Here is a 23,259-nt window from a genome sequence, read left to right as displayed (position 1 = left end):
CCATAAAAGCCCTTACTTAATCGCTTCTATTCACAGGCTGGGAAGAGGTGTGATGGGACTGTACTTTCGTTGCAGAGCTGGGCCAGCGGTGAACGTTTGAATGCCTCTCATCTTGGAGCCACGTTGCCCCTCTAGGAACACGTACATTCCTTGCACCCTCATTTGCTCCTTCGAGAAATGCGCCCCCGCTGGCGGTCCTAATCAGGAAGAGGAGCCAGGTTTCGGTGCTCAGAGTCTGCAGCGTCTCATGAGTTAAAGTCATTTGTCCTGTGGCTTCTCCTGTGACAGTAGGTTGTGGTGACGGTTCAGGAGTCAAAGGTGAAACCTAAAGGTTCTGACTCTACAGAGGTCTCATTTTTTGGTGATGAAGACCATGGCTCAGAATCACTGTTCAGACTCCTTCAGAGCTTGACAAAGGTCCTCAAGAAAAATGCTAAGGAAGTTCCTTGAACTCAGGTGGCTGAAAACGCTTAGGTTATAGAGAATCACCCTATAAGACTCTTCCAGTCCTTTTTTCTTATTGCTCAATAAAACAGAATATACTTGGGGGTGAGGGGCCGAAATGAATTAAGGTTGTTAATTATATGCTTTGGTCAAAGTGAGGAGAGAGAATATTGCATCCTCAGACTGCCTTCATTAAAGACCTACATACTTGTGATGACTCCTTGGGGGCTTATATAAGGCAAGTTCATTGCCTGCTGCCTGGTGGGGGAGTCTGAAAGTAGGCTACGGGCAAGTGTGATGTGATCACTTCTGACTGCTGAAGACCGAGCCACTATTTCTGGGACTTGCTGTATAGGAACACAAGAGTGTGTGTGTGTATATGTACGTATACACACACACGCACACACACACACACACAGGGCTGGCCACTTGCTGAGCTCTCAGACATAATCGGTCATTGCTTAGTGACTGCACAGCTCTGGGTTCTTTTCTGGATTCTTAGCCTTTCTTCGGGCAGTGGGGCTGCTGTTCCCCTCCCTCAACTTTACAGATTCCACTCTGGGTGAAGTCTGCAGGGCTGAGTGGACAGTGCAGAGAGCTCATCCACCTTCCAGAGCCCAGCAGAGCCTTTAGATTCTCAGTGGCTTAGTGGATGGGATTCACCGCCTGTCCGGTGTCACCGTGTTTCTTTTCCCATCGCGCTGTGTGTGGCCTCGATTCTCTGTGTGGTGAGATGGGTGAAGGAGTCTGAGGACCTGGGCCTCCCTGGGGACCTGGCGTGGCTGGGGGTCCAGTGTCAGATGGCAAATGTCACAGTGATGCTCACGTCCTGCGAGACAGCTTCAGAGAGCAAATGGGGGGTAACGTGCAGAATGAACTTGCTGGTGCTTTCCTTCGGGGCTCCCCCTTGACAGGCCTGGGTAGTTAGTGCTCCCCTAGCCCCCGCCTTGTCAACCTAAACTAAGAGGTCAGCTGACGCAACGTTGAATTACCAGAAATAGCAGGAGGATTGCCGTTAGGGACCCACAAACTTGGGCAAGTTACAGGTGAGTTTGTCGATGCTGGGGGGTGAGCTGTTTTTACGGGCGAAGAGTACAGGGAATCTGAAGCCCAGCCCGAGTCCAAGCAGCAAGTTCATTGGCCGGAGGATGGGGACAGATTCTTGGCAGGTGTTCACTGGTCCAGGGATAAGTTTCTGTCTTCTGTACATCAGGCATTATGGGAAATCAGTCTCTCGGTTCTTAAGCTTTGTTTCCCTGAGGGCACGTGTGCGAGAGTCTGCATTTCATATCCTGCAGCTCCACCGTAGATTAAAATCCTTCCACGGTCCCAGAGAGACCTTTGAAAACGTTAGCTTACAGGAGGAATGTGCGCATGCGAATGCAGGTACCCAGCCCTCACCCTCAGGCCAGTCAGGACTCAGCTGATTCTAGCTCAGGAAATTCTCGGAGCACGCGTGGGTACTTCTGCAGAGGGAAGGCTCCTGGCTCTTCCAGGACCCACTTAATCAATCACAGAGCGGCCCTCCTGTTTAAGTGCAAGACCCTTGTCTGACATTTTTGATGGGGATGTTCAGACACTGACTTGTATTATTCCACTACAGGGTCTCCCTGGGGGAGCCCTGCTTTCTTCACCTTGCTGTTCTCATTCTCCCCACTTTGCTATCTCCCTTCCCTTCCCTTCTCTTAGCAGTAATCATATTTGCTTGCTAAAGGGGCTCCTCTTATTTCTCGTCTTTGCAGACCAAGGTCAGGGCTGACTTTCTTGACCTTTCCCACCTTTCTCACCTGCGTCCTGTTATGTTCCCCTCAACAAACCTAAAATCCAAACAGCACGTTCTAGATTTTTCTTGCCATGGACCTTGGTAAGATAGCAGTCTTTCAGTGTTTGCTGTTTCTTGGCAGATAAAAACCAGTCGTCTCCCACTTAGAACCTCGAGCTCTCTGTAGAAGTCTTCTTTGGGGGAAGGGAGGATGTCCTTGAGAGGAGCCAGAGTGAACTTGGAGCTGGGGTGAACTTGGAGAACACTTTGGTGGGACATGGAGGGATTTCAGCAGAAGACCTCATGCATCTGCCTTTCTAGTTTTTACCATCTGGCAGCTTTAAACTTGCCCACGTATGGTGACCGCCCTCGCCCTAGGCCTTTTTCTGCAAACACACCCGCATTCTCTCCTCTGCCCTAAACAGGGGCTCCCATTTTAAATTTCTGGTCCTCAAGCAATATTTCCCCAATGTGACCCCCTCAATCACCCTGTCTTTGAGATCTGCCACCTTTTACCTTCACCATGACCTTTCGAGAGATATACTCCAACACGTTTGTGAAGGTTTGCACATGCGGGAGATTAACTCACGCATCATTTCTACCCCACAGGAAAGTTTTAGCTCTGTATTACCTTCTGATGTTGGTTTTTCTTTGTATTTTTTTTCTTCTTGCTGCAGGAAAGCAATCTCCCGGGCAGGCCTGCAGCATCTGGCTCCTGCTCCTCCCCTCGGCCTTCCCGTGGCAAATGGTCCAGCGAAGGAGCCCAGAGCGACTCTGGACTGGAGTGTAGGTGTCAGCTTTCTTGTTTCATCATAATTCGATTGCATGTGTGTCTGTCTCCTTCTCAGGGTTCCCATAGCTATAAGCGAGACTTAATGATTTTTATTTTTATTTTTTTATGAATTCATTTTTAAAATAATTTTTATTTTTAAATTATAGTTGTTTTGCAACATTACATTAGTGCCAGGTGCCTAACCCAGTGATTAGACCTTGTATAACTTTCTAAGTGATCATCCCAATAAATATGGTATCCATCTGACACCATGCAGAGCTATTAGAATATCATTGACTACATTACCTATGCTGTACTTTACATCCCCACGACTATTCTGTACCAGCCAATTTGTAGGACTCAATCCCTTCACCTTTTTCACCTATGCTTCCAGTTCTCATCTGGCAACTGTCAAAACGTTCTCTGTACCTGTGAGTTGGTTTCTATTCTGCTTGTTTATTTTGGTTTTTAGTTTCAGTTGTTGGTAGATAGTATTTATTGCCATGTTATTGTTCATAGTTTTGATCTTTTGTTTCCTTTTCAAACGACCCTTTAACATTTCTTGTAATATTCATTTAGTGGTGGTGAACTCCTTTCGCTTTTTCTTTTCTGGGAAGCTCTTTATTTCTTCTTTCATTTTGAATGATAGCCTTGCTGGGTAGAGAAATCTTGCTTGTAGGGACTTAGTATTCTCATTGCTCTCCACTGACCAGTCTTCACGTAGCTAAGCCAGTTGCAGACTCCCAGGAACATACCTCCTTTATATGAAGTCAGCTGTGTTGAAGACTAAAGTAAAATCCTCATGAATCATTTGGAGCACTACTGCCTGGGTGAGCGGCTGTGAGATAAAAGTGCCACTGTGCAAATGCTTCTCTGCCCCTCCTAGCCTGCAGTGAGTTGAACTCATCCTTAGCAGCATTCTGGAACTGAAGTTTGATTTCCTCAGCTCAAGCTGTCTTTGCCTTTTTGGTTCTCCCTTCCCTCCCCTCCCCCCTTTCCCTCCCTCCCTCCCTTCCTTCCTTCTTTCCTTCTTTATCTTTCCTTTTTTTTCTTAATAGAGCATGACCTCACTTCACATCCCAGGCACTTCATGTCCTCCTGCTTGTTCTACTTCCCCCTCTCACCCAAAGGTGGATAGGTTTTGTCTCAGTGGGAGTGGGTATCTTTACTGATTTTAACATTTTAATCAAAAGACCTCCACAAAAACTATTAACCGGAGTTGAAGATTGCAGCCAGAAATTCTTAAGTCAATTAGAGCACATTTATTGAAAGTCATCAGTGAGTCAAGTTCTTGGTGGAAGGCATCTCTACCTGTGGACCGAAAAGGTTTTGTCCCTTTCTGAAGGAACGGGAGGAAGAGCATGAGGAGAGAAGAGGCTGCTCTGAAAGAGTCTGCCTGTCTGGTCTTGATGATGAATTTGTTTAGCTTTTGTAGTTAACCGAGGGGATATTCATTTTCTTTTTTCCTGTAAGAAAGAGCACAGCAGGGTAGGGGAAAAGAGAGAAGTTTTAAAATTAAATGAAATTTATCTTTTAGTCCAAATGCTATGATTTGATTTTTATATTACAATATTTCTCTCTCTCTCAAGCACACACTTATTACCATTTTTGTTTTACAGCAGTGTTGAGAGAGTTCAGATACCACCTGCGCGTGCTGAATTGTTGTTCAGGAAGACGGTTCCTCTCCTGGAGTGTCCCTTTATTCCAGGGCAGCTATTTAATAAACTCTGAAATCATAACAGAGTATAAGATATAGTTACATCAGTGATTACATAATTAAAAAAGAATTAAATGTACAAACAAACGGATAAATAAAATCAAAGAAGGACATGCACGGACCAATGATGAGTGTGAGCGTGTGTTGTAAGTCAGGGACCCAGCCCTGGCCTGATGGGTCAATTGGTTGGAGTGTTGACCCCATACACCAAAAGGTTGCAGGCCTGATTCCTTGTCAGGGTGCACACCTAGGCTGTGGGTTTGAAAGCCTGGTCAGGATGCATACCGTTGATGTTTCTCTCTCACACTGATGTTCCCCCCTCTCTCTCTCTCTCTCTCTCTCTCTCTCTGTCTGTCAAATTAATCAAAATATCCTTGGGTGAGGATTAAAATATATCTATTAAAATATGTATTAAAAATGTATATTATATATCAGGGACCCAAATAAGTTAGTTTAGTATTCACGGTGCTTCAAACAGTCCTCTATTCAAGATGCAAGGCTTTAGGGGAGTTTAAATTATTTAGATAGAAACATCCATTAAACCCTGTTTCTGCTCCTTGTGTTCTGCTCTGTGTCCTCATCCGTGATGGGGACAGCGGTGGCCCCTCCTGAAGGGACCTCATGAGTGTTGTTAGGATCAAATGTGGCAGCAAATGTGAAAGTTCTTTGTAAACCGCTCAGCCTGCAGTCTTACTTATTTATAAAGAAAATAATTGAAGAACTTATTAACTCATCACACATTTGAGTACTTGCATTGTCCCAGAACCTGTGCTGGTTTCTTGGAATTCTGAGGTGAGCGAGATGTTTCTGTCTCTAAGAGTCTCAGAATGCCGTGGGCAGAGGAGAAACCGACAGGTGAAATGCAGGGCGGTGACACCTAGACCAGAGGAGCACAGAGAGCGTCCCTGGAGTGTGAGGAAGGACACTCCGTCCCCGTGTGCTGTTGGGAATGGTTATTAGAAATGCTTTTTCCAAGAAGGGTCCTGCTTGAGCCAGATCTCGGCTTATCTTCTGATTTCCGCAGAGAGAAATGTACTCTAACATTTCATCAAAATGGTATTTGGGGCTGGCGGTGGGAGGCTGCAGTGTGCTGTGGAGGAAGAGCTGCTAGGAACAAAGGCTGGACTCCTGGGCCATGGTTCTTTCCTTCCCCCTCCCCTTTGGCTGTGGGCACCCCGTCACGGTCACGGGGCCCCTGGAATTGTCACGGCGGCAGGAAGCACTTTGGGAATTTTAACAATAGAGGGGAAACCGGAAGTCTTGTCTGAGCTGGAGGCGTATTAGAGAGATGCTGTGGGGAGAGTTTTAAGCTGTGACCTGAAAAAAAAATAATTGTGGGCTAATATTGCTGTTAGCAAACAGAAGCCAAACTGTGACCAACCCTACAATTTTCTACTACAATCATGCGAAACATTTTTCTCAGAAGAGAGGAAGGAAACAGATTCTTAAAATCACTGTGGGGACTTTCTTCGATGTCCAGCTGGATGAGTTCCTCATGTAGTTTGGTTAATGGAAATGAACCATTTCGAATATCATTTGCAAGTCTCTTCTCACATTCAGTGGGTTGAATTTTCATCCTGTGGATGGTTTCCTTCCCTGTGCAAAACCTTTTTAGTCTGATGCAGCCCCATTTGTTTATATTTGTTTTCAGGGCCCTTGCCCAGGAAGACATATCCCAAAAATATTACGAAGAACTATGTCCAAGAGTTTAGTGCCTGTGTCGTCTTCTAGCCGTTTTACAGTTTCAGGTCTTACATTTAGGGCTTTAATCCATTTTGAGTTTATTTTTTTGCATATGGTGTAAGAGTGGACCAGTTTCACTTTTTTGCATTTTTCCGACCAGTGTTCCCACACCTTTAATGGAAGAGACTGCCTTTGTCCCACTGTGCATTGTTTTGCTAAGATTTACCCTTGCTGCAACATTTTTGGCTTTTCCTAATGAATGTGCTTGTCACCCATTTCATTTATGGTGCTTTAATTTGCACATCTGTTTAAGCTGGTAAACCAGGATTTTTTTTTTCTGTGCAAAGTGTAAGACTAGTTTTCTGGCTTGACCTGTCTTTGCCATTCCCAACCCCCCTGCACCCCTATAAAAAAAGAGTATGACTGTCTGTCTCCCCCTCAGAGCCTACTCTTCAGGACTAAATGTATTAAAGTGGTCAATCTTTACTTATTCACCGCTGTTTATTAAACATTGATTTGACTTGGAGTGTCTTAAGAGTCTTCCAAATGAGGAGGAGGATGGCAAGAATTTAAAATATAAATAAAATACAGAGGATCTCCAATTTCTTGCTGTTGGTGAGGATGAGGGGCCCGGATAGGGCCAAGTTATGCTTTTGGCAGGACTGGGGCGCATCAGGGCTGACAAGTGTCCCCTTGTTTCCTACCCCAGCTCCCCTGCCTCTTGGGTTGAAATTCTCTTTGCTCCATTACTGTTTGATTTGGGAAATGAGGGTCATCTCAAAGGCCTACAGCACTGTGGCCCACCCTGACCCACATCACCTCTCCTCTCCTCGTTACACCAGTGAGCAAGCAGATACAGAGCTGTTCATGGCACCTCTGAAGTTGCACGGCAAAGCAGGGTGAGCCTGGACTTACGATCTTACTCCCCAAGTTTCTGCTTATTGTAGAACCCCCAAGGGCCCTGTTCTGACTTTAGTGTATGTGCTCAAGTCTTCAGGAGGGGCACAGTTATTTCCTAAATATCTTTTTGCAAGGGGGTTTGAGGAGCGGCCGGCTGGCGGGGCCCGAGACCCAGGTGAGCACTGACCCGGTGAGCTCGGACTGCCGGCGCCTGTGCGTTTCAGTGAGCAGTGCGCTATTACAGGAGTCAGTTCTTACGCTTTGAGTACTGGAGCTTAAGAGTTTGCTCCAAGTATTCCGTTTTCATTTTCTCATTTTCCTACTCTGTGATGTATTTTCTCTCTTATTTTTAGTCTGTTCCTCCAAGTCCAAAGCTTCTCTTCTGCTCTGATTTGCTCAGATGGCTTATTGTGACCTACGGGATCCTCTGCCTCACCCAGTTTCGTTTCCTTGGTGACTCTTGGCCAATGTTCACCCTTGTTGCCTGCGCACAGGCCTTTCCCTGTGTGCATGTCAGGGTTCGAACCCTTCACCTTGCCGTGTGGGGAGTAGCCAGCCCGGTCTTCCGTCTGGTGCCTGCATTTCCCTCGACAGCAGCAGGCAGTTGGCCCCGCCCCATGTGGAAGTGATTTCCTCTCTTGCGCTCTGCCAGGCTCCTGTCGTCTTTCCAATCAAACTGACTCTGTGTATTCACTTTTTGCTTTGATTCCACAAATACCTCTACCCACCATGCACTGTCTTACAAAATTTAGAGCCAACTGAGTGTTTCTAGTAGATTTCCTTATTCTAGGTCCTTAGTTAGATCTCAGGCTCCTTGAAGGGAGGGATGGCATTTTCTGCCTGTTCTTTCTTTTTCACAGTGGAAAGCACAGCGTCAGAGGCCTCGTAGCTGGCTGGTGACTGACGTCAGGGGACTGATGGATTGCAGTTTTTCTGCTCACTCAGCCAAGTCACCCGCTGGGTGTCCGTGGGCGCTTGGATAACCTCCCATTCCTGAAAGGGGCGGTAGTCAGGAGTCCAAAGCCTGCTTTAAACATAAGTGGATTTATGCTGTTTTAATTCCAAGTAACACGTTAAATGGCCTTCCTAATACAGTGCAATGCGTTAAGTCTTAAAACACGCACAGTGGTTTGGTCTTTTCGTTCCTCCCGATTGCATCCTCTCCTCACCTTCCTGGGGGCAGCCTGCAGTGGCTGCTCCCACCGACACACGGCCAAGCCAAGCCAGTTTTGGGGAAAACAAGCTAATTTGCTAGAAAGGGAGTAATGCTCAAGAGGGAAAAAATATATTCTCATCTCCCGGGCTGGAGTCCAAGTTTCCAGCGTAGAGTGAGTTAGCCTATTTAGAAGTGTGTCTATTGTGTCGATAACGTTGTGTCTTCTCTCAGAGGTCACATGCCTCTCTTGTGACGGAGACTTCATCCGGCCTTGCAGGTTTCTTCCCTGTCTTTAACATGACAGCAGAGAAGATGGGAGGGGGGTCTAATTCTGTCTCCACTGTTTTTTCATAATTTGTTTTTGCCCGTGGTACTGCCTAAAACAACTCTCAAAACCATGGTGGAAAAGCCACCAAGGTTTTTTCTTAAAGGGCATGTTGGTTTAAACTTAGCACGCTTGACTTCATTTTTTTCTTACCTCACTGGAAAACTTGCTCTGGTCCCGAGGGCTAAGGAAAACAGAGCCTCAGCACAAACAAAGCCAGATCCGAAATCCAAACCACCTTTTCTTTCCTGTGGTTGATGACCCTAAGACGGAGGCATCTCTCCCAGGCAGGTCAAAACGTTAACACCGTGCAGCGCCTGGCTGTTTGGTTCAGGGACAAGATTAGGGAAACAGAATCTTCGTGTGGGATTGCTTTAAACTGGGTTAGGAAACTAGGTCACCTTATCTTTAGAAACCTTGAATGAAGAGCCAGGAGGAGGCAGGTGTGTGTGCGGGCGCCTGTGTGTGTGCGTTCTCATTTTAGCCTTAACTTCAAACAAGTCCTGGCAGACCTGCGCCTTCTTGACCAGCTTCAGGCCTCGGCATTTTTACCTTCGGGGTTTGGGCGTCATCACCAGTAACGGCTCCCATGTTTTATCCTCTCCCGTCTCCATTTCAGAAACAATGTCAGGTTAATCAAGAGGTCAGATCGCTGAGAGCATGGGGCACACACCAGCTGTAAATCAGGGCAGGTCCTGGGCAGTCATATTAACAGTGGGAAAGGTCTCGCGTGATTTTATGTCCTCTCGCCAGTCCTTCGTTGCCCCAAATTGTGAGAACTTTAAGTGCAATTGCACTGGCTGCCAGGGGTAATCATAGAACCCTCCAGCTCACAGGCCAGCGAGAAATATCTAGGCCTGATCTTCTGACCCTGGGCAAGTTATTAGCTCAACAGATATATATCAGGTGCAGAGTAATTCTAAATGTTCTGGGAGCCACATTAAAGAAAAAAGTGAAAATCAGTAAATTGGATTTTAGCCCCCTATTTTGTTTCACCAAATACATCCAAAATGTTGCCAGCTTGACATGCAATCAACCATATAAAATGATCCGTGAGCTGGGTCACGTTCTTTTTTCACTCACGGTCTTCAGCACCTGCTGTGACTTCGACACAGACAGCACTTCTCCAGCGCCGCCCACGTTCCTGGTGCCCAGCCGCCCCTGGCGGGACGGCACAGGCCACACCATGCGGAACAGGTCTTACCTATCGTTGTCGTGAAGCTTTGTAGGGGAGACATTTTTCCTTTCTGGATTTGCGGGGACATTTACATAGGATATGTATTTATAGTTTTCTTATTGTTTTCAAACATTTCTACAAGTAAATATCATGATTTTACATAAACTATTGGCTGCGGCTGTCAGTGCACTCTGTCTGTGAGTATTACTCGTCTGTAACACCCCCCTCCCCCAACTTTTGTCGTTTACCTGTGACTCTTCCTAGGGTTTCGTAGAACTTGAGGGCAAGGAATCATGCCCTCCCCTCTGTTTCTCTAGCTATATAGGTGGGTTCTTAGGTAGATTACATGAGACAGAGAATGTGGTAAGTCATACTACATCCTCTGAGTAAATCACGGTGGGAGGAGAGTTTTTGGACTCGGAGGAACAGACTAAAAATAAGACAGATATTCTTAGGTAGGTATATCTGTAGAGACCTGTCTCACCACTCGCAAGTGCAGAAGAAATGTTATCTTCGTTTAGAAATGGGAGAGCTGCATATTTTTTTTTTGTTGGGCACAGATGGATACTCTGAACTGTGTACTATTAAAGAGGGTATTTCAAGATGGATGTGCAGAAGAGAGAGAAGGAGGGTCCTGGGTGGGGAGAATGGGGTAGACGAAAGGCACGGCGCACACAGGGTAAGTGCGGCTCCAGTTAGAGAAGGGTGACAAGCGAGTTCAGTGTGGGAAGGAACAAGGAAAGTCAAGGACGGACAGGTTGGCAGCCTTCACAGAAGGTCTGGTATGGGCACTTAAACTGGATTTCATTTTATGAATTAGAGGGAATCATTTAAGCATTCTGAGCAATAAAGAAGCCGAATCATAGCTACATTTTCAGGAACATTTTAATTTATAAAGCAGCGCAAGATATCAGAGAGAGTGCCAGCATGTCAGGGTTCAGAGCAGAAGAAACCAGGCTTCCGCGATTCGACATGCTGCTCCGTGTGCGGTACGTCACTGGGGGGTAGATGTAGGTGCTAAAAGAAAATCCAGACCAAAAATACGAGCGCAGAGAAGAGGCCTGCATTCGTTGGGGTAGACTGGGTTGGAATCAATACAACACTCAGCCATGTAACGGCTGAACACAGAAGTGTGCGTCTTACTTGTGTAACGGGCCAGGCTGTCCCGGGCAGGCTGGCAGGGGGTGGGCCCTGCTCCATTGTTATTCAGTGACCCAGCGGACAGTTGCTCTACATTTTCACGAGAAGGCTTCTAAAGCCACCCCAGACGCTGACTTTTCAGGCATCCAGTATGAGGAGAGAGCATGAAGGAGGGCGTGTGGGAGGTTTTAATGGACCAAGGCTGCAAACAGTACGAGCCTCTGCGGCCCGTGTTCTGTTGGTTGGAACTTGGTCGCATTGTAAGGGAGCCTAGGTAATAAGGCTCTTCACTAGCTGGGAAGACACAGGTAGCTGTGTCTTTAGGAAGAAAAGAAAAATGATGTTCATGAAATGGCTAGCGGTCTCAGCTACAAAGATGTAAGGGGTAATATATGTAGGTTTTTCTTCCTTTAGGACTATTTTCTTAGTGTATATTTCCCAAAGTGAGATTACTAGGTAAATGTATACGTGCTTTAATGTAGTGAATATTGCTGCTTTAGAGGCACGTGTGAGTTTGTTTTCTTTTTCCTGTCCCCAGGATCTACCTTGCTGACTTTGAGCTTACCTGCTGTGTATCTGTGGTTTCATGTCTCTTTCCTTCTAATCTCTCCTCCTCTCTCACCTTCTTCTCTGGTGACTGTCCCAGGGCAGAGAGGTAGCAAGTCTAAAAGATCAGTCAGAGACAAGTTCTAGAATCTAGTATTTAAGCTTGAATAGGTGGGGTAGGGTTTACTGGATTACAGGGGCTCAGACATTAGAGCCACCTCCAGAACTTTGAAAACTCCTGATACCCAGGTCTCACCTCAGATTAGTTAAAATACACTCCCTGTGAACGGTGCTCAGGAATTCTTAAAAACTCCCCAGGTCATTGCCATGAGCAGTCGAGCTGGAGGACCAGTGTGCTGGAGCCACCGTGGCAGGAAGCTTCCATGTTTCCCTTCCCTCGTCCCTCTTCCCTTACGAAGAGCGGTGTTTCTGAGCAGATCTGCACTCAGGAGTGAGGCTAGCTCACGAGTCCCGCTGTGCCGGAACCTGAGTGGGTCTGTCAGCAAGGTGGGATGCGGTGTGCAGGGGACACACAGCCCCTGGCCCGGGAGGACACCTGGTAGCCCAGCGAGGGCGCGATGCACCGGTGAGGCCGACACCCTGGGCTTGCCTGCTCGTGCCTGCCTTACCTGCCCCATCCAGGACTTAACTTCTGGCCGGTCTGCATTGGTGTTGCCAGTGGTTTTTGACAGCTTCCCCACTGCAACCTTTTATATGTCAGTCTCTGAAAGAGTTGGCAGTATTTGCTGCATTTAGACTCCCCTAGTATTTGCTGCTGTAATTGTGTGTTAAGTTTCCACATTCTCCAGTAGATTTTACTCTGCGGGTTACCCCACTAACCCAGTGCCTGGCGCCAGTGAGGTGGAATGAATGGTTATTGGATGAATGAAAGAATAAAAAGGATATGTTATTCTATAAATAGTTAGACATTCAAGTTGGATGACAAATTCTCAGTAGTAGAATATTTTAGGTTGTGCAGATCCATGTTTTTAGGAAACCTAGCAAAGACGTGCTGTTTTTAAGTTATTTTTACAAATATTGTCCTCGTCCATCAATCACTATGTGAAAACTTAGATTCCAAACCTATGGCTGTTCTGTGTTTGCCACCGGGAGTATTTGAATATTTTTAGGAGCGGGGAAAACCTTAAGTTTGAAAAATGTAGAACTCATTGGGTGAGGGCCCTGCTGAACTGGCAGAATGTTTGAATTAGTAGAAATTTCTTAGGCTTTGAGCACAAGGTGACTTTAAACTTAAAACTGAGTTTCAAGAGACCTCTGGCTTAGAAGTATAATTTACTCATTACTGGTATAGATGTGTTTTCCAACAGGCTGTACTTAAAGTACTTGAATACTACTATCCTCCTTCTTAGCTAATTTGCTCAGCAAAGGCAACTTTGAATAGAGTTTGTTTCAACTGGCATGAAATCTGCAGTGTTAGGCCTAGAGAAATAAGGCCTTACATGGAACGATTTGAGGGTTTTATCCTCACTTGTTTAATGTATATTTCAAAGGTTACCACGTCCGTGGATGAAGCATCCATAGACCGAGAGGCTACTTTAGTCATTGGTTCAAAGTTCTCCCAAACACCTTTTCCCATTTCTGGACTTTTGGTAGGACCAACACCAGCTGTAACTTCAGGGGTGAAATGAGAAGTGTTTAAACTCCTTGGGTTCACTAACTTTCTTACATCCCCAAACAAAATTTGAGAGTCCCTCCCCCCCTCCACGCCTGCAAAGAAAACTGAAGTCGGGTGGGTCTCTTCCTTCCAGGAGAACGCCGTGAACGGAGAGCACCTGTGGCTGGAGACCAACGTCTCGGGGGACCTGTGCTATCTGGGCGAGGAGAACTGCCAAGTCCGATTTGCAGTGAGTGTGCTCCCCGCGCCTCTGGCTCTGCCCTCCGAGGGGGAGGGGCCTTCGCGTGGAGTCTGAAGACGGCGGGGGTCACTGAGCCTGAATTTCTAAGGAGAGGTTTGAAAGAGCTTGTGCCTTGTGAGGCAATGGACAGAGAGAGTGTATCAAGTTAATGTGGCATCCAGGGGGCCCATGGGAGTGGTGTTAGGGCTTGACTATGCGTGCCAGGCATGGGTATTAAGGTGCTAGCTTACGATGACACCCAGGGTTGGTTTCCGTTTGTGTGTTGGGTGGGAGAGAGGGAGAAGGAGCAGGAGGCAGTGTCTGCCTATGTAGGGTGTGTCCGTGTGGGGGGCTGGGGTGTGTGTGGAGGAAGGGTCTCTGGGGGAGGGGCGACTCCCCTGCAGGACCTACACGTGGTGGTGGGCGTGGCTGGTGGGTGAAGGTGGGGATGGGTGGGAACCCCTGTCGGGTGGAGGGAGTAGGTGAGCAAGTAATTCAGGCGAAGTTCTGCAGGGTCAAATGCCTGAAACCGGATGAACAATCCACAGTCAACCGCATTGGAGTGTCCTTTGATTTTTAAAATTTATTTTGTGTCTCTATTTAGGCCAATCTGTTTCAATGTTTAATTTTCTTTACACTCCATGAAGAGGACACGGTTAGTAAGTTGTGAGGAACGAAAATTTTAATGCTGAGAAAGTGAACTTAAAATCTTTGTGTAGCTTAAAATCAATAGTCCAAGAACAGAGTGATCAGGAATTGGAATAGTAGGGAAGAAAGAACTGTTCCTGCTTGGGAAATGGGCACCATTGAAATTGAAATTTTTTTCAATTTCAAAAAATACTACATTTTTTTCCTTGTTATGTTTGTTTATTATGTGAAAGAAAGATTTGGGGCCTTGGAATGACCAGTGGATACATTTCTATTAATAACTAATAAGAAAGAAATTGAGTTTCCGTCAAAGCTCATAGAAGAGTATTGCCCCCAAGGACTTTTATCAGGCTGCCTGGAATCTCAAAGCTGGGAACCCCGACCTTTAAAATTACATTAGCTGTTCCGATGCCTCGTTGGTAGGTTTTGTTAGGGAAACTTCATGAGAGCTTTGGAGGTCCGGGGTTTGTCCCAGCGAAGTTGTGAATAGTTGAGGGTCGTAGACAGGTCCCGCTGTAGCTGTACAGGCTCCCGATTTAAAGTCAGAAGCCTGGGTTCGAATCTCAGCGTTACCACTCAGTGTGTGACCTTCAGAGCTCTTGACCGCTGGACGTTGTCTTCCTTCTCGGTAGAAAAACAGAGTAGGGTTAAATTAGTTTTAATTTTCTCTCCCACTCAGATCTGCACTTAATGGTCTGCATTTCTTTTAATCTGGTTGTATATCCAATTGATTTAAATATTACTTCAACTTTGTGCATACCTATTTTAATGAAAATATAATTGCACGGAATTTGATTAAATTAACCGAAACCAAGAGAAGCTCAGCTATTTGGACTAAAATCGTACAAATAATGAATTAACATTCTTATCTTAGTTAATTGCATAAACACTTGTCTTGATCACATAAAATGGAAAAAGTGAAAGCCAGTCTTACTTGTCTCTATACTTTTGAGATATTATCTACTGATATTGCTGCCAACCGATAGCTTATAATTTGCTATGGAGTTGTGTCTTATTTTGAGATTCCTGCCTTTGATGATTGCATGTGCTCTTTTGGAGCCAGCCACATACTATCACTCTGGCATACATATGAACATACACACACATCCTCCTTAAATCTTGTGTCAGTGACTGGCACTGCTACCCACTGAGTAGAACTTGATCACTGTTCCCGCTAGGCTGGGAAAGGCAGCAAGGAGAGTAAAGGAAACTTTAGGTGGATATAAGGAGGCGATAGAGTTACGAAAATTCCAATCGTTCTGTTGGACCTTTCTCAAAACTTCCTCCCAAATGCTTGACTCGATTAACTGACATTATAAGGTGTCTTGAAGATGAAGAGCTCGCCTCTAAAAAATATTGATTAAATGAAGGAATAAATCAGTGAGGAAGCTGAAGACCTGACTATTTCTTCATTAGGAATTCTTTTTTTTTAGATGATTATAACACTTTTCTTTTTTTTAAAGATTTTATTTATTTATTTTTAGAGAGGGAAGGGAGGGAGATAGATAGAGACATCAATGTGCGGTTGCTGGGGGTTATGGCCTGCAACCCAGGCATGTACCCTGGCTGGGAATCGAACCTGCGACACTTTGGTTCGCTGCCCGCGCTCAATCCACTGAGCTACACCAGCCAGGGCTCATTAGGAGTTCTTAAAGGCTCCGTTCCTTCACCTATAAAGTGAGGGAAGTGTTGTTTGGAAGATGTATTGAAAGAATACACTAGAAGGGCATATTTGCCATAGGGACTGACATAAGGAATGAAAAGGGAAAACAAAGACAGGAGCAGACAATTCACAAAAGAACGGCCACAGGCCAATATATATGTGACAAATATAAAGAAAGGCACCCAAATTAAAACGATGAAGAGTCAAGGTCACGTGCCTATGAAATGAGCTAGGATTTACAAAACAGTAATACTGCTGCTTAGTTTAGGCCACAGTGGGCCCTCTCATCGTTAGCTGCCAGGGTGTAAACTGACACACTGCACAAAACAGGCAGTGTGTGGCAAAGCAGTGAAAATCTAGCTCTGTCTGCCCCGTCGGGGCACCCTGTTTTGAGAGGGATGTTGCAGAGCAGGAGAAGATGCGGAGGGGCGTCCGCACATGGGTTCCAGGCTGGGACCTTTGCAGAAGGAAGAGTTAAATATCCTGGACTGCAAGCGAGCATTCATGAGAGGAAGGCGAGAGCGTGGACCTCTCCCCGTGTCTGAGGGCTGCCACGAAGGGAAGGGAGCATGCATCTTGCCCTTCGTTGTTGGGCAGGTATCACTAAACTCACCAGGCTGTAGAATCCACGGACTCTGAGAGTGGCTCTAACACTCGGTGAAACAGACGTCATCTGGGGACCCTGCTAACAGCGTAGGTGATTGTTTCTGCCCTTGCTCCAGATGCTGGTTCACTCTGCCTGGAGTTGGACTTGAAAATCTGTGATTTTACCAAACACCTCAAGTAATGGTGCTGCGGGTGGTCCACAGACTTACCTTTGTGACGTGGACTGTATTGTGAGAAAGGACTTGAACAACGAGAGCTGCCCAGCAAGGGAGCAACTGGAGAGAGGGGCTCGAAGCGCGTGCCTGCAGATCACTTGGACAGACATTTTGGCACTGCATGTGTGTGTGTCAGGGGGGTGCATTTAGGAGGCATGCTGAGGGGCACACATCTGCTTTGGGTAACAAGGTAGGCAAGGGGGTCTCTAAGAGAGCCTCAGGGTTGCGTGTCCTAGTTGCAGCTTTCTTAGGATTGAACATCTTTGTGAGGAAAATGCACTCATAAATAAATCGTTATGTTCTCAGTTCTTCTAATGAGCCATCTTGGAAGAAAGCTGACCTGCTGAAATAGGGACCAAATTAACACAAGCAGGTGCTACCTGCAGGCTTCTGAGCGAGGTGCAGGCGGAACGCTTGGAGGAGTGAACTCATCACTGAAGAGCGCCTTTCCCTCCCTGCACCGGTTTGGCGAAGCAAATGTCACGGGAGAAGTTCAGAGAAGGGAGAAGTCAGTGTGGGCTGAGTAGACAGAGGCGGCTGCGTGGAAACGGGCACCGAGCACAGTTTTGAAAGATGGGTAAGGTTTACGTAAGTGGAGTTGGGGAAGGAGAGCGTTTCAGACAGGGAGAGAAACAGGAGCACACTCAGAGACGGGGACGAGCATTGTGAGCGAGGAGGCCCTCATGAGGCATGCCTGAGCACCCGAGGACGGATTGGGGGTGCCGGTTGCCAGTGGCTATGAAGCACGGCCGTCTGACACAGGGTGCGGAGCAAGTAACACCCCTTTTTTATGACAAAATCTTTTATTACTGAATCATGGGCATGTAATTCTGCAACACAACAATATCACATTCAAGCAAGCACACCCTATGACATTTTAGGAGAAATGTTCAAATTGAAACTGTAAATGATCACACCTATATTATTACCCTACCAACCACATGCAAGCTGGCATTACTTCTGCCAGGTCCTATATATTTTCTAAACCAAGACAATTTGCAGGTGAAAGTGGCTGCTGCTGTGACATCGAGGGTCACCCACACCTGCCTCAGGGCCACTGTCACCCTGACTTGTGAGGACATTGCAATATTTAAAAGCAAAGCTGTCCTGCAAATCTGTGATCTCCTGCTGCCACGTGATTGATGTCTGGGGGCTGACCCCGGAGGACGTGGAAGACAAGGCAACGACGTCACAAGACATGCAGACTGTCGCAGGAGAGTTCGTTCCAAAACCTCGGGGCTGAACCACAGGGCCTTTCAAATCCTTCCTCTTTTACGTTTCCCTAGTGGCAACATTTAGTACAGTAGAATATCTGTGAGCAGTTATTTAATGGGACTGAAGTTATTTTCAAATCAGTGACAGTTCCCAAATTAGTAACTGTTTCTTTTTCTGGTCTAAAAAAGGGGAAAAGGATGCAAAAATAATGAAATTGGAGCAGAAAGATCGCTGTTTCCCTACATGACAATGAGGAGAAAATTAAATAAAATTCCAGCTAGGGCCCCTCTTGTTTGTGGTGCTGTTGATTTGGCTAGATACTTGTTCATTCATTTGTTCTGTAAGTGTTAGGGGCTGAGTGGGCCATAGGAGGCACTTCAAACAGTGCTGAGAGTGACAGTGCATTGTAAGTGACAACCTCGCAGTTTGGTGGTAGAAATCATTCTCATGCTTTGTCGACAGGATGTACAAAGATGTTCATCCAATGTTTGTCCCCCAAGAAATTCACGCCTCTGCTAGTAATCCACAGAGCACACACCAGTGCACGCCTAGTTTGCACTTCAGACTCTTGCTTGCACCATATGTGACACACATGGCCGTAGTCACACCTGCCTAAACGCATGTTGACACCGATAGGCACCCGGGTAGTAGGAAGGAAGCGGACTTGCTGTGAGACAGGCCTGGGCTTGAATCCTGCTGTTCCATCTGTGCACTGAGTGAACTTTGGACCTGTTGTTTCACCTTTTTCTAATCTAAATTATCGTGAAGATCGGCCTCTATTTCTAATTTAAATCATTGTTAAGATCGACCTCAGTGACTCTTATTTCTAGATTAGCATTGCAGTCACTTATGAAACCACTTTTTTTTTCAAAAGGCTGGTTCCCAGCCTGGAGCTACGACATCAGAACCCCTGGTGAGTGGCCCCGGGCGTGAGTCTAATAGAAAAAACAAGCTCTGTGGATGGTTCCGTGTGCGGTCATGCGGAGCAGGTGGAGAGCCACTGATGTGCATAAAGACAGTGTCACACCACAGCAGGGGCCCTGCTCCTGGTGCCTGCCATCCAGTAGCTGCTACAGGTTGACTTGCGTGGCCCAGAAACAGATGCTGAGGCCCTAACCCCCAGGTGGCTCGGAATGCCGCCCCGTTTACAGATAGGGCTGTTGCAGATGTAATTAGTTAAGGTGAGGTCCCGTTGGAGCAGGGTGGGCCCTGGATTCAGTGCGACAGGTGTCCTTATGAGAGGAGAGGATGCACTGAGATAGACACACGGGGAAGAAGGCCGTTTAAGGACAGAGGTAGAGATCCGAGTGGTGCCGTGGGAAGCCAAGGGCTGCAGGCCCTCAGCAGCAGCCAGCAGAGAGGTGTGGGCGGATCCTGCCTCTGAGTCCTCAGAAGAGTGCCAGCCCTGTGACCCCTTGGTTTCAGACTGTGGGAGAATGCATTTCTGTTGCTTGAAGCCACCCAGCTTGCAGTCCTTGGTTAGGGCACACCTAGGAAACGAGCAGCGCAGCCATGCTGTAAGGTGAGTTACCTTATCTGGCTGTACAGATACCTACACGAGGCTCACAGATGCATGCGCACACAGAGGGGCATTCAAGTGGGTCTTGACTGAGGATTTTGGCTGAGAGGTATGAGGCTTTCTGGATGAGCGAGCAGACAGGCAGCGGGGTGCCCGGGGCTGAGAGCAGCAGGGAAGAGAGCAGCTAGACAGGTGAGTGAGAATGCACAGGCTGGATAAGAGAAGAAAAGGAACTGTCAGACTCCAGAATGCTCTTTCCAGCTCTGCCTTCTCTGTTTTTAAATGTGCTGATGTCACCTTTTTTCTGTGGGTAGGCTAAGGGGTGCTGTTTGCTTTCCTTACTGTTTTGTTTGTGTGTTTTGCTTTCATCTTTTCCTGGTGGGTTGATGGGGGTCCGAGACATTGTGGATGAGACACAGCAAATTCACACAGACTACCAAGTCCCGTGGAGGAAAAGGGATGGCATGGCCCCTCTCTCAAGAGGAGAGCGCCTCGACCCTTGCCTTGACAGGCTTTTATTGCTTTTCTGGGCATATTACATGATGGTTCTAATTTACTATGCAGACGTTCGCTTTAGGTGGTTACCTTTTACAGAAAACAAAGGAGAGGATGCTGTTAATCACATCACAGAAGCAGGATATTTGCAAATGCAAAGGGAAAAGTGGTTGAACTGGTTACACTTGTCCTTGGAAAGTTTAGCATAGATTTTAGGAAGTTACTTTAAAGATATGCAGTTAACATTTGCTGCCTCAATTCAGGGTGAGGGAGTTTTAGCAAAAGCAAGTCTCAAAGTGGCCTAGGTACAATGCAGGCCTGATTCCCCACGGGAGAACCTGTCCATGGGTGTGGGTCCTATCTGGGCCCACACCACGCGGAACAGCCTCCTATAGTGGGTAATGTTTGGCAAAGATGGCCAACCCCACCTGGCACACTTGCCCTCCATTCTGAGCTGTTTTCCAGCATTGCTTGCAGTTTCACAAATGTAGTTTTGCTGCAGAAACGTATGAATTGCATCAGGGAGGCCGTGTGATGGGGTGAAAGGAGTGGAGAGCGAGGAACAAGGCAGGTCTGGAGACAAATACGTCTGGATGAAACCCGAGCCCTGCCCTGCTTTTCTGGGCTCAGGTTCTGTGAAATGATGAAGATTATATCTGCTTCTCTGAGTTGGTACAAGGATTGCTTTTGCTCACACATGCCAGTGTCCTCCCTCCTTATTTCCTGTTGCTGCTTCCAGTGTCGCAAAGTTGAATGAGCTCATTGGTACTAGTTTCACTGGACTTGGGTTTCAGCGAGGCGTTTTGTTTGGGGTTGTTCTAACTCCAACACGGGGACTCTGAGCGAGTCACCTGACATTTTGCTGTTGCATTTAATATCTGTAGTCTCACTAGGTCATGAGTGGGACCGACCAAGTGTGACAAATCGAAGTGACCCATTCTAGAAAATAGCCCCTGTACTGTGTCTTCTTACTGGTGGGTCAGAAGCCTTATTGTGGTCATCGGACAAAAACCAAATTCTGAATCTGGTCCAACCTGTCTATTTCATCTCTGGAGGATGGGCACACGGGATGCAGGCCGGTGTGCATACCTGTGCGCTGGGCACGCAGGTGAGAGGAGCGGTGCCTAGCGCACGCTGCTGGGGCTTTATGCCCATACACGCATTCGGGGCTGGCAGGCATGCACTGCAGAGCACACCACTGGACTCGAGCCTCAGAATGCACCGAGACCACCCCCTTCTGCCCCTCACACACCTGTGGTCCTGCATGGCAGATTGACAGTCCGTACCCCCAGATGGCAGCCTAGCTGGGCGGGGTGCGGCTGTCAGAGGGAACCACGAGGGTGGCAGTAGAGCCCCGGCAGTGCAGCCAGCTTTCGCAGTTGTTTGGGTGCCAGCCTTGAAGAGGCCATCTCCAGGAGCTGCCAAGGCTGCTGGCTGCCAGAGGCCTCTCCCACTATTAGGATATGGAGGAGCTAATGAGTTAAGATGACTCAGGGAGAGCATAGCCATCAACAGAAGTAGTTTTCAGAAAGCATTGGCACAGACGGACTCTCAGCTCCTTCCCCTCGTCGCTGGGTGTGAGCGGAGGGAGTGGAATGTTCCTATGGGTGCAAGTGGTGTGGCCCATAACGTACCTGGCCAGGTGGTCAGCGTCTCCATGCGGTCATTCAAGGGCACACTTAGGACTGCGTCTGGCATGTGGCAGGCTCTTAGGAAATGCTAGCCATGGTTACTGTTACAACTCTTGTCCTTGTTGTTGTAACTAATTACTGGGCGTACAGTGCTGACCATCGACCTGGGGAGGATATGATACCGATTCTGTCTGCTTTATGCAGTAGGGACAGTGCTAGGATACGGAGCTCAAGGAGCCTTAGGATTCTGTCACTTCTTCCTAGGTGACCCTGTATCAATGGCACCATTGTCTATTTGCAAGGCCACTTTAAAAAAATCATAGAGAACATCCAACTCACATAAAAACAATATGGGGTATTGTTCATTAAAAGAGTCTTGGGATCAAATAAGTTCGGGAAATGCTGAACGCCTTTAATGTGCAAACGCGCACTGTGAAGCTCTGGGAAGGGTGTCGGTGGGCAGGCTTTCCTGCTTTGTTCTGGGGGGCGATGAGGATCACTGAATCTATTATTTTTCCCACAGAACATCTGTTGACATCTTGTGGAATCTCAGTGTTCATTGGAAACGTGTTTGAGAAATGCCCACACAGCGCATTCTTTTTAGGACTTCCCAATGTTGATTAATAACAGCGCCACTTTGGGTGGTCATTGGAGGCTGCTGCTTACTTCTACTTAATGGTAAAGGGAAGGAAGTCAGAGATGCTTAATCACCATCCAGCTTCATACCTTTTCTGTATCTTTGTGCCATTTTTTTGCCTTTATTCTAAACGTTCATTAAGCCAAGTGTATGTGTGTGTGAGAGAGAGACTTTATTCTTAGAGAAGAATTTCAGCTTGAGGCTGTGTTTATGTGTTTGCGCGTGGGTAATGTTTGTGTGGGACACTCCCGGTATTTAATAAAAATCATTTGCTTCTGATTCAGCATAGGGTTTACAGGTCACCTAGGTGATGCCCAGGTGGATAGAAACGCTTCCCCTTCTAGTGTTCCTCCATGCCAGGGAGCCAGGACAGCAGAGTTTACCCAGTATTCTCACTGCTGGAGGCCCCAACCTTGGCTGAGGCACTATTTGCATTAGCAGTTACCCAGAACCACTCCTGGCCCCCATGCTGATGTGTCTCTTAGGGGTTTTCTGTTGTTGCCAGGTAGATATACCAGGTAGATACAGGGAAATGGAGAAGTCTGCTCTGATGTCTTCAGTCCAGGAGGTGTGTGGGCTTTAAATTTGGGCTTTGAGATTTGCTAGTTGTATGACCATGCCCACTGTTTTAACCTCTTTCAGCCTCAATTTCACAGCTACAAAATGTGGGGAGTACTTGCTTCTTATGGTTATTGTGAAACTTAAGATAATTCATATGTAGCTATTGATAATGTGGTAAGTCACAGACATTCGATAGAAATTAGTTACTGCAGCCATTCTCCCGTGAGTGAAAATGGTTCCAGTGGGTTGTCGGAAACTGAAACCCAGAAGGCAGTGCCAGAGGGTTAACCTCATAGATCCTTAGTCATCACCTGTCTCACTGGACAAAAGACAGGCTGGATCTCCTGGGGCATAGTAACAACCAGCCTGGCTCTCAGGCTGCCCTCCACTCTGTGCCCCTCCTGCATGCTCTTGATCCTTCATAGCCCATCTATTTTCTATTACTTAAAAACAATATCTCTCACTCACTGGTCTGCCTTTAGCAGCAGAACATAAGCTCTGTTGCACTCATGGACTTGGCCTTGTCCTCTCCTGAGTCCTCAGCACCAAGAACAGGGACTGCCATTTTTTTTTTAAATGAATGAATGAGTT

At 46.9% G+C, this 23,259-nt stretch overlaps 1 protein-coding gene across 4 annotated transcripts in view; it reads left to right on the top strand.

Annotated features, from left to right (window-relative positions):
- Positions 1-23,259, top strand: part of DGKI (diacylglycerol kinase iota) — a 400,657-nt gene that overhangs the window by 135,552 nt on the left and 241,846 nt on the right. For all 4 annotated transcript variants that reach the window (XM_036010940.1, XM_036010942.1, XM_028525751.2 and 1 more), the window contains exons 2-3: positions 2,884-2,992; positions 13,392-13,487. In XM_036010940.1, coding sequence (XP_035866833.1) covers positions 2,884-2,992; positions 13,392-13,487 — 205 coding nt within the window. The remainder of the gene's footprint in view (positions 1-2,883; positions 2,993-13,391; positions 13,488-23,259) is intronic.

Source organism: Phyllostomus discolor, chromosome 10, assembly GCF_004126475.2.
Source record: "Phyllostomus discolor isolate MPI-MPIP mPhyDis1 chromosome 10, mPhyDis1.pri.v3, whole genome shotgun sequence".
Taxonomy (NCBI): domain Eukaryota; kingdom Metazoa; phylum Chordata; class Mammalia; order Chiroptera; family Phyllostomidae; genus Phyllostomus; species Phyllostomus discolor.
This window is presented reverse-complemented; position numbering and strand designations above follow the sequence as displayed.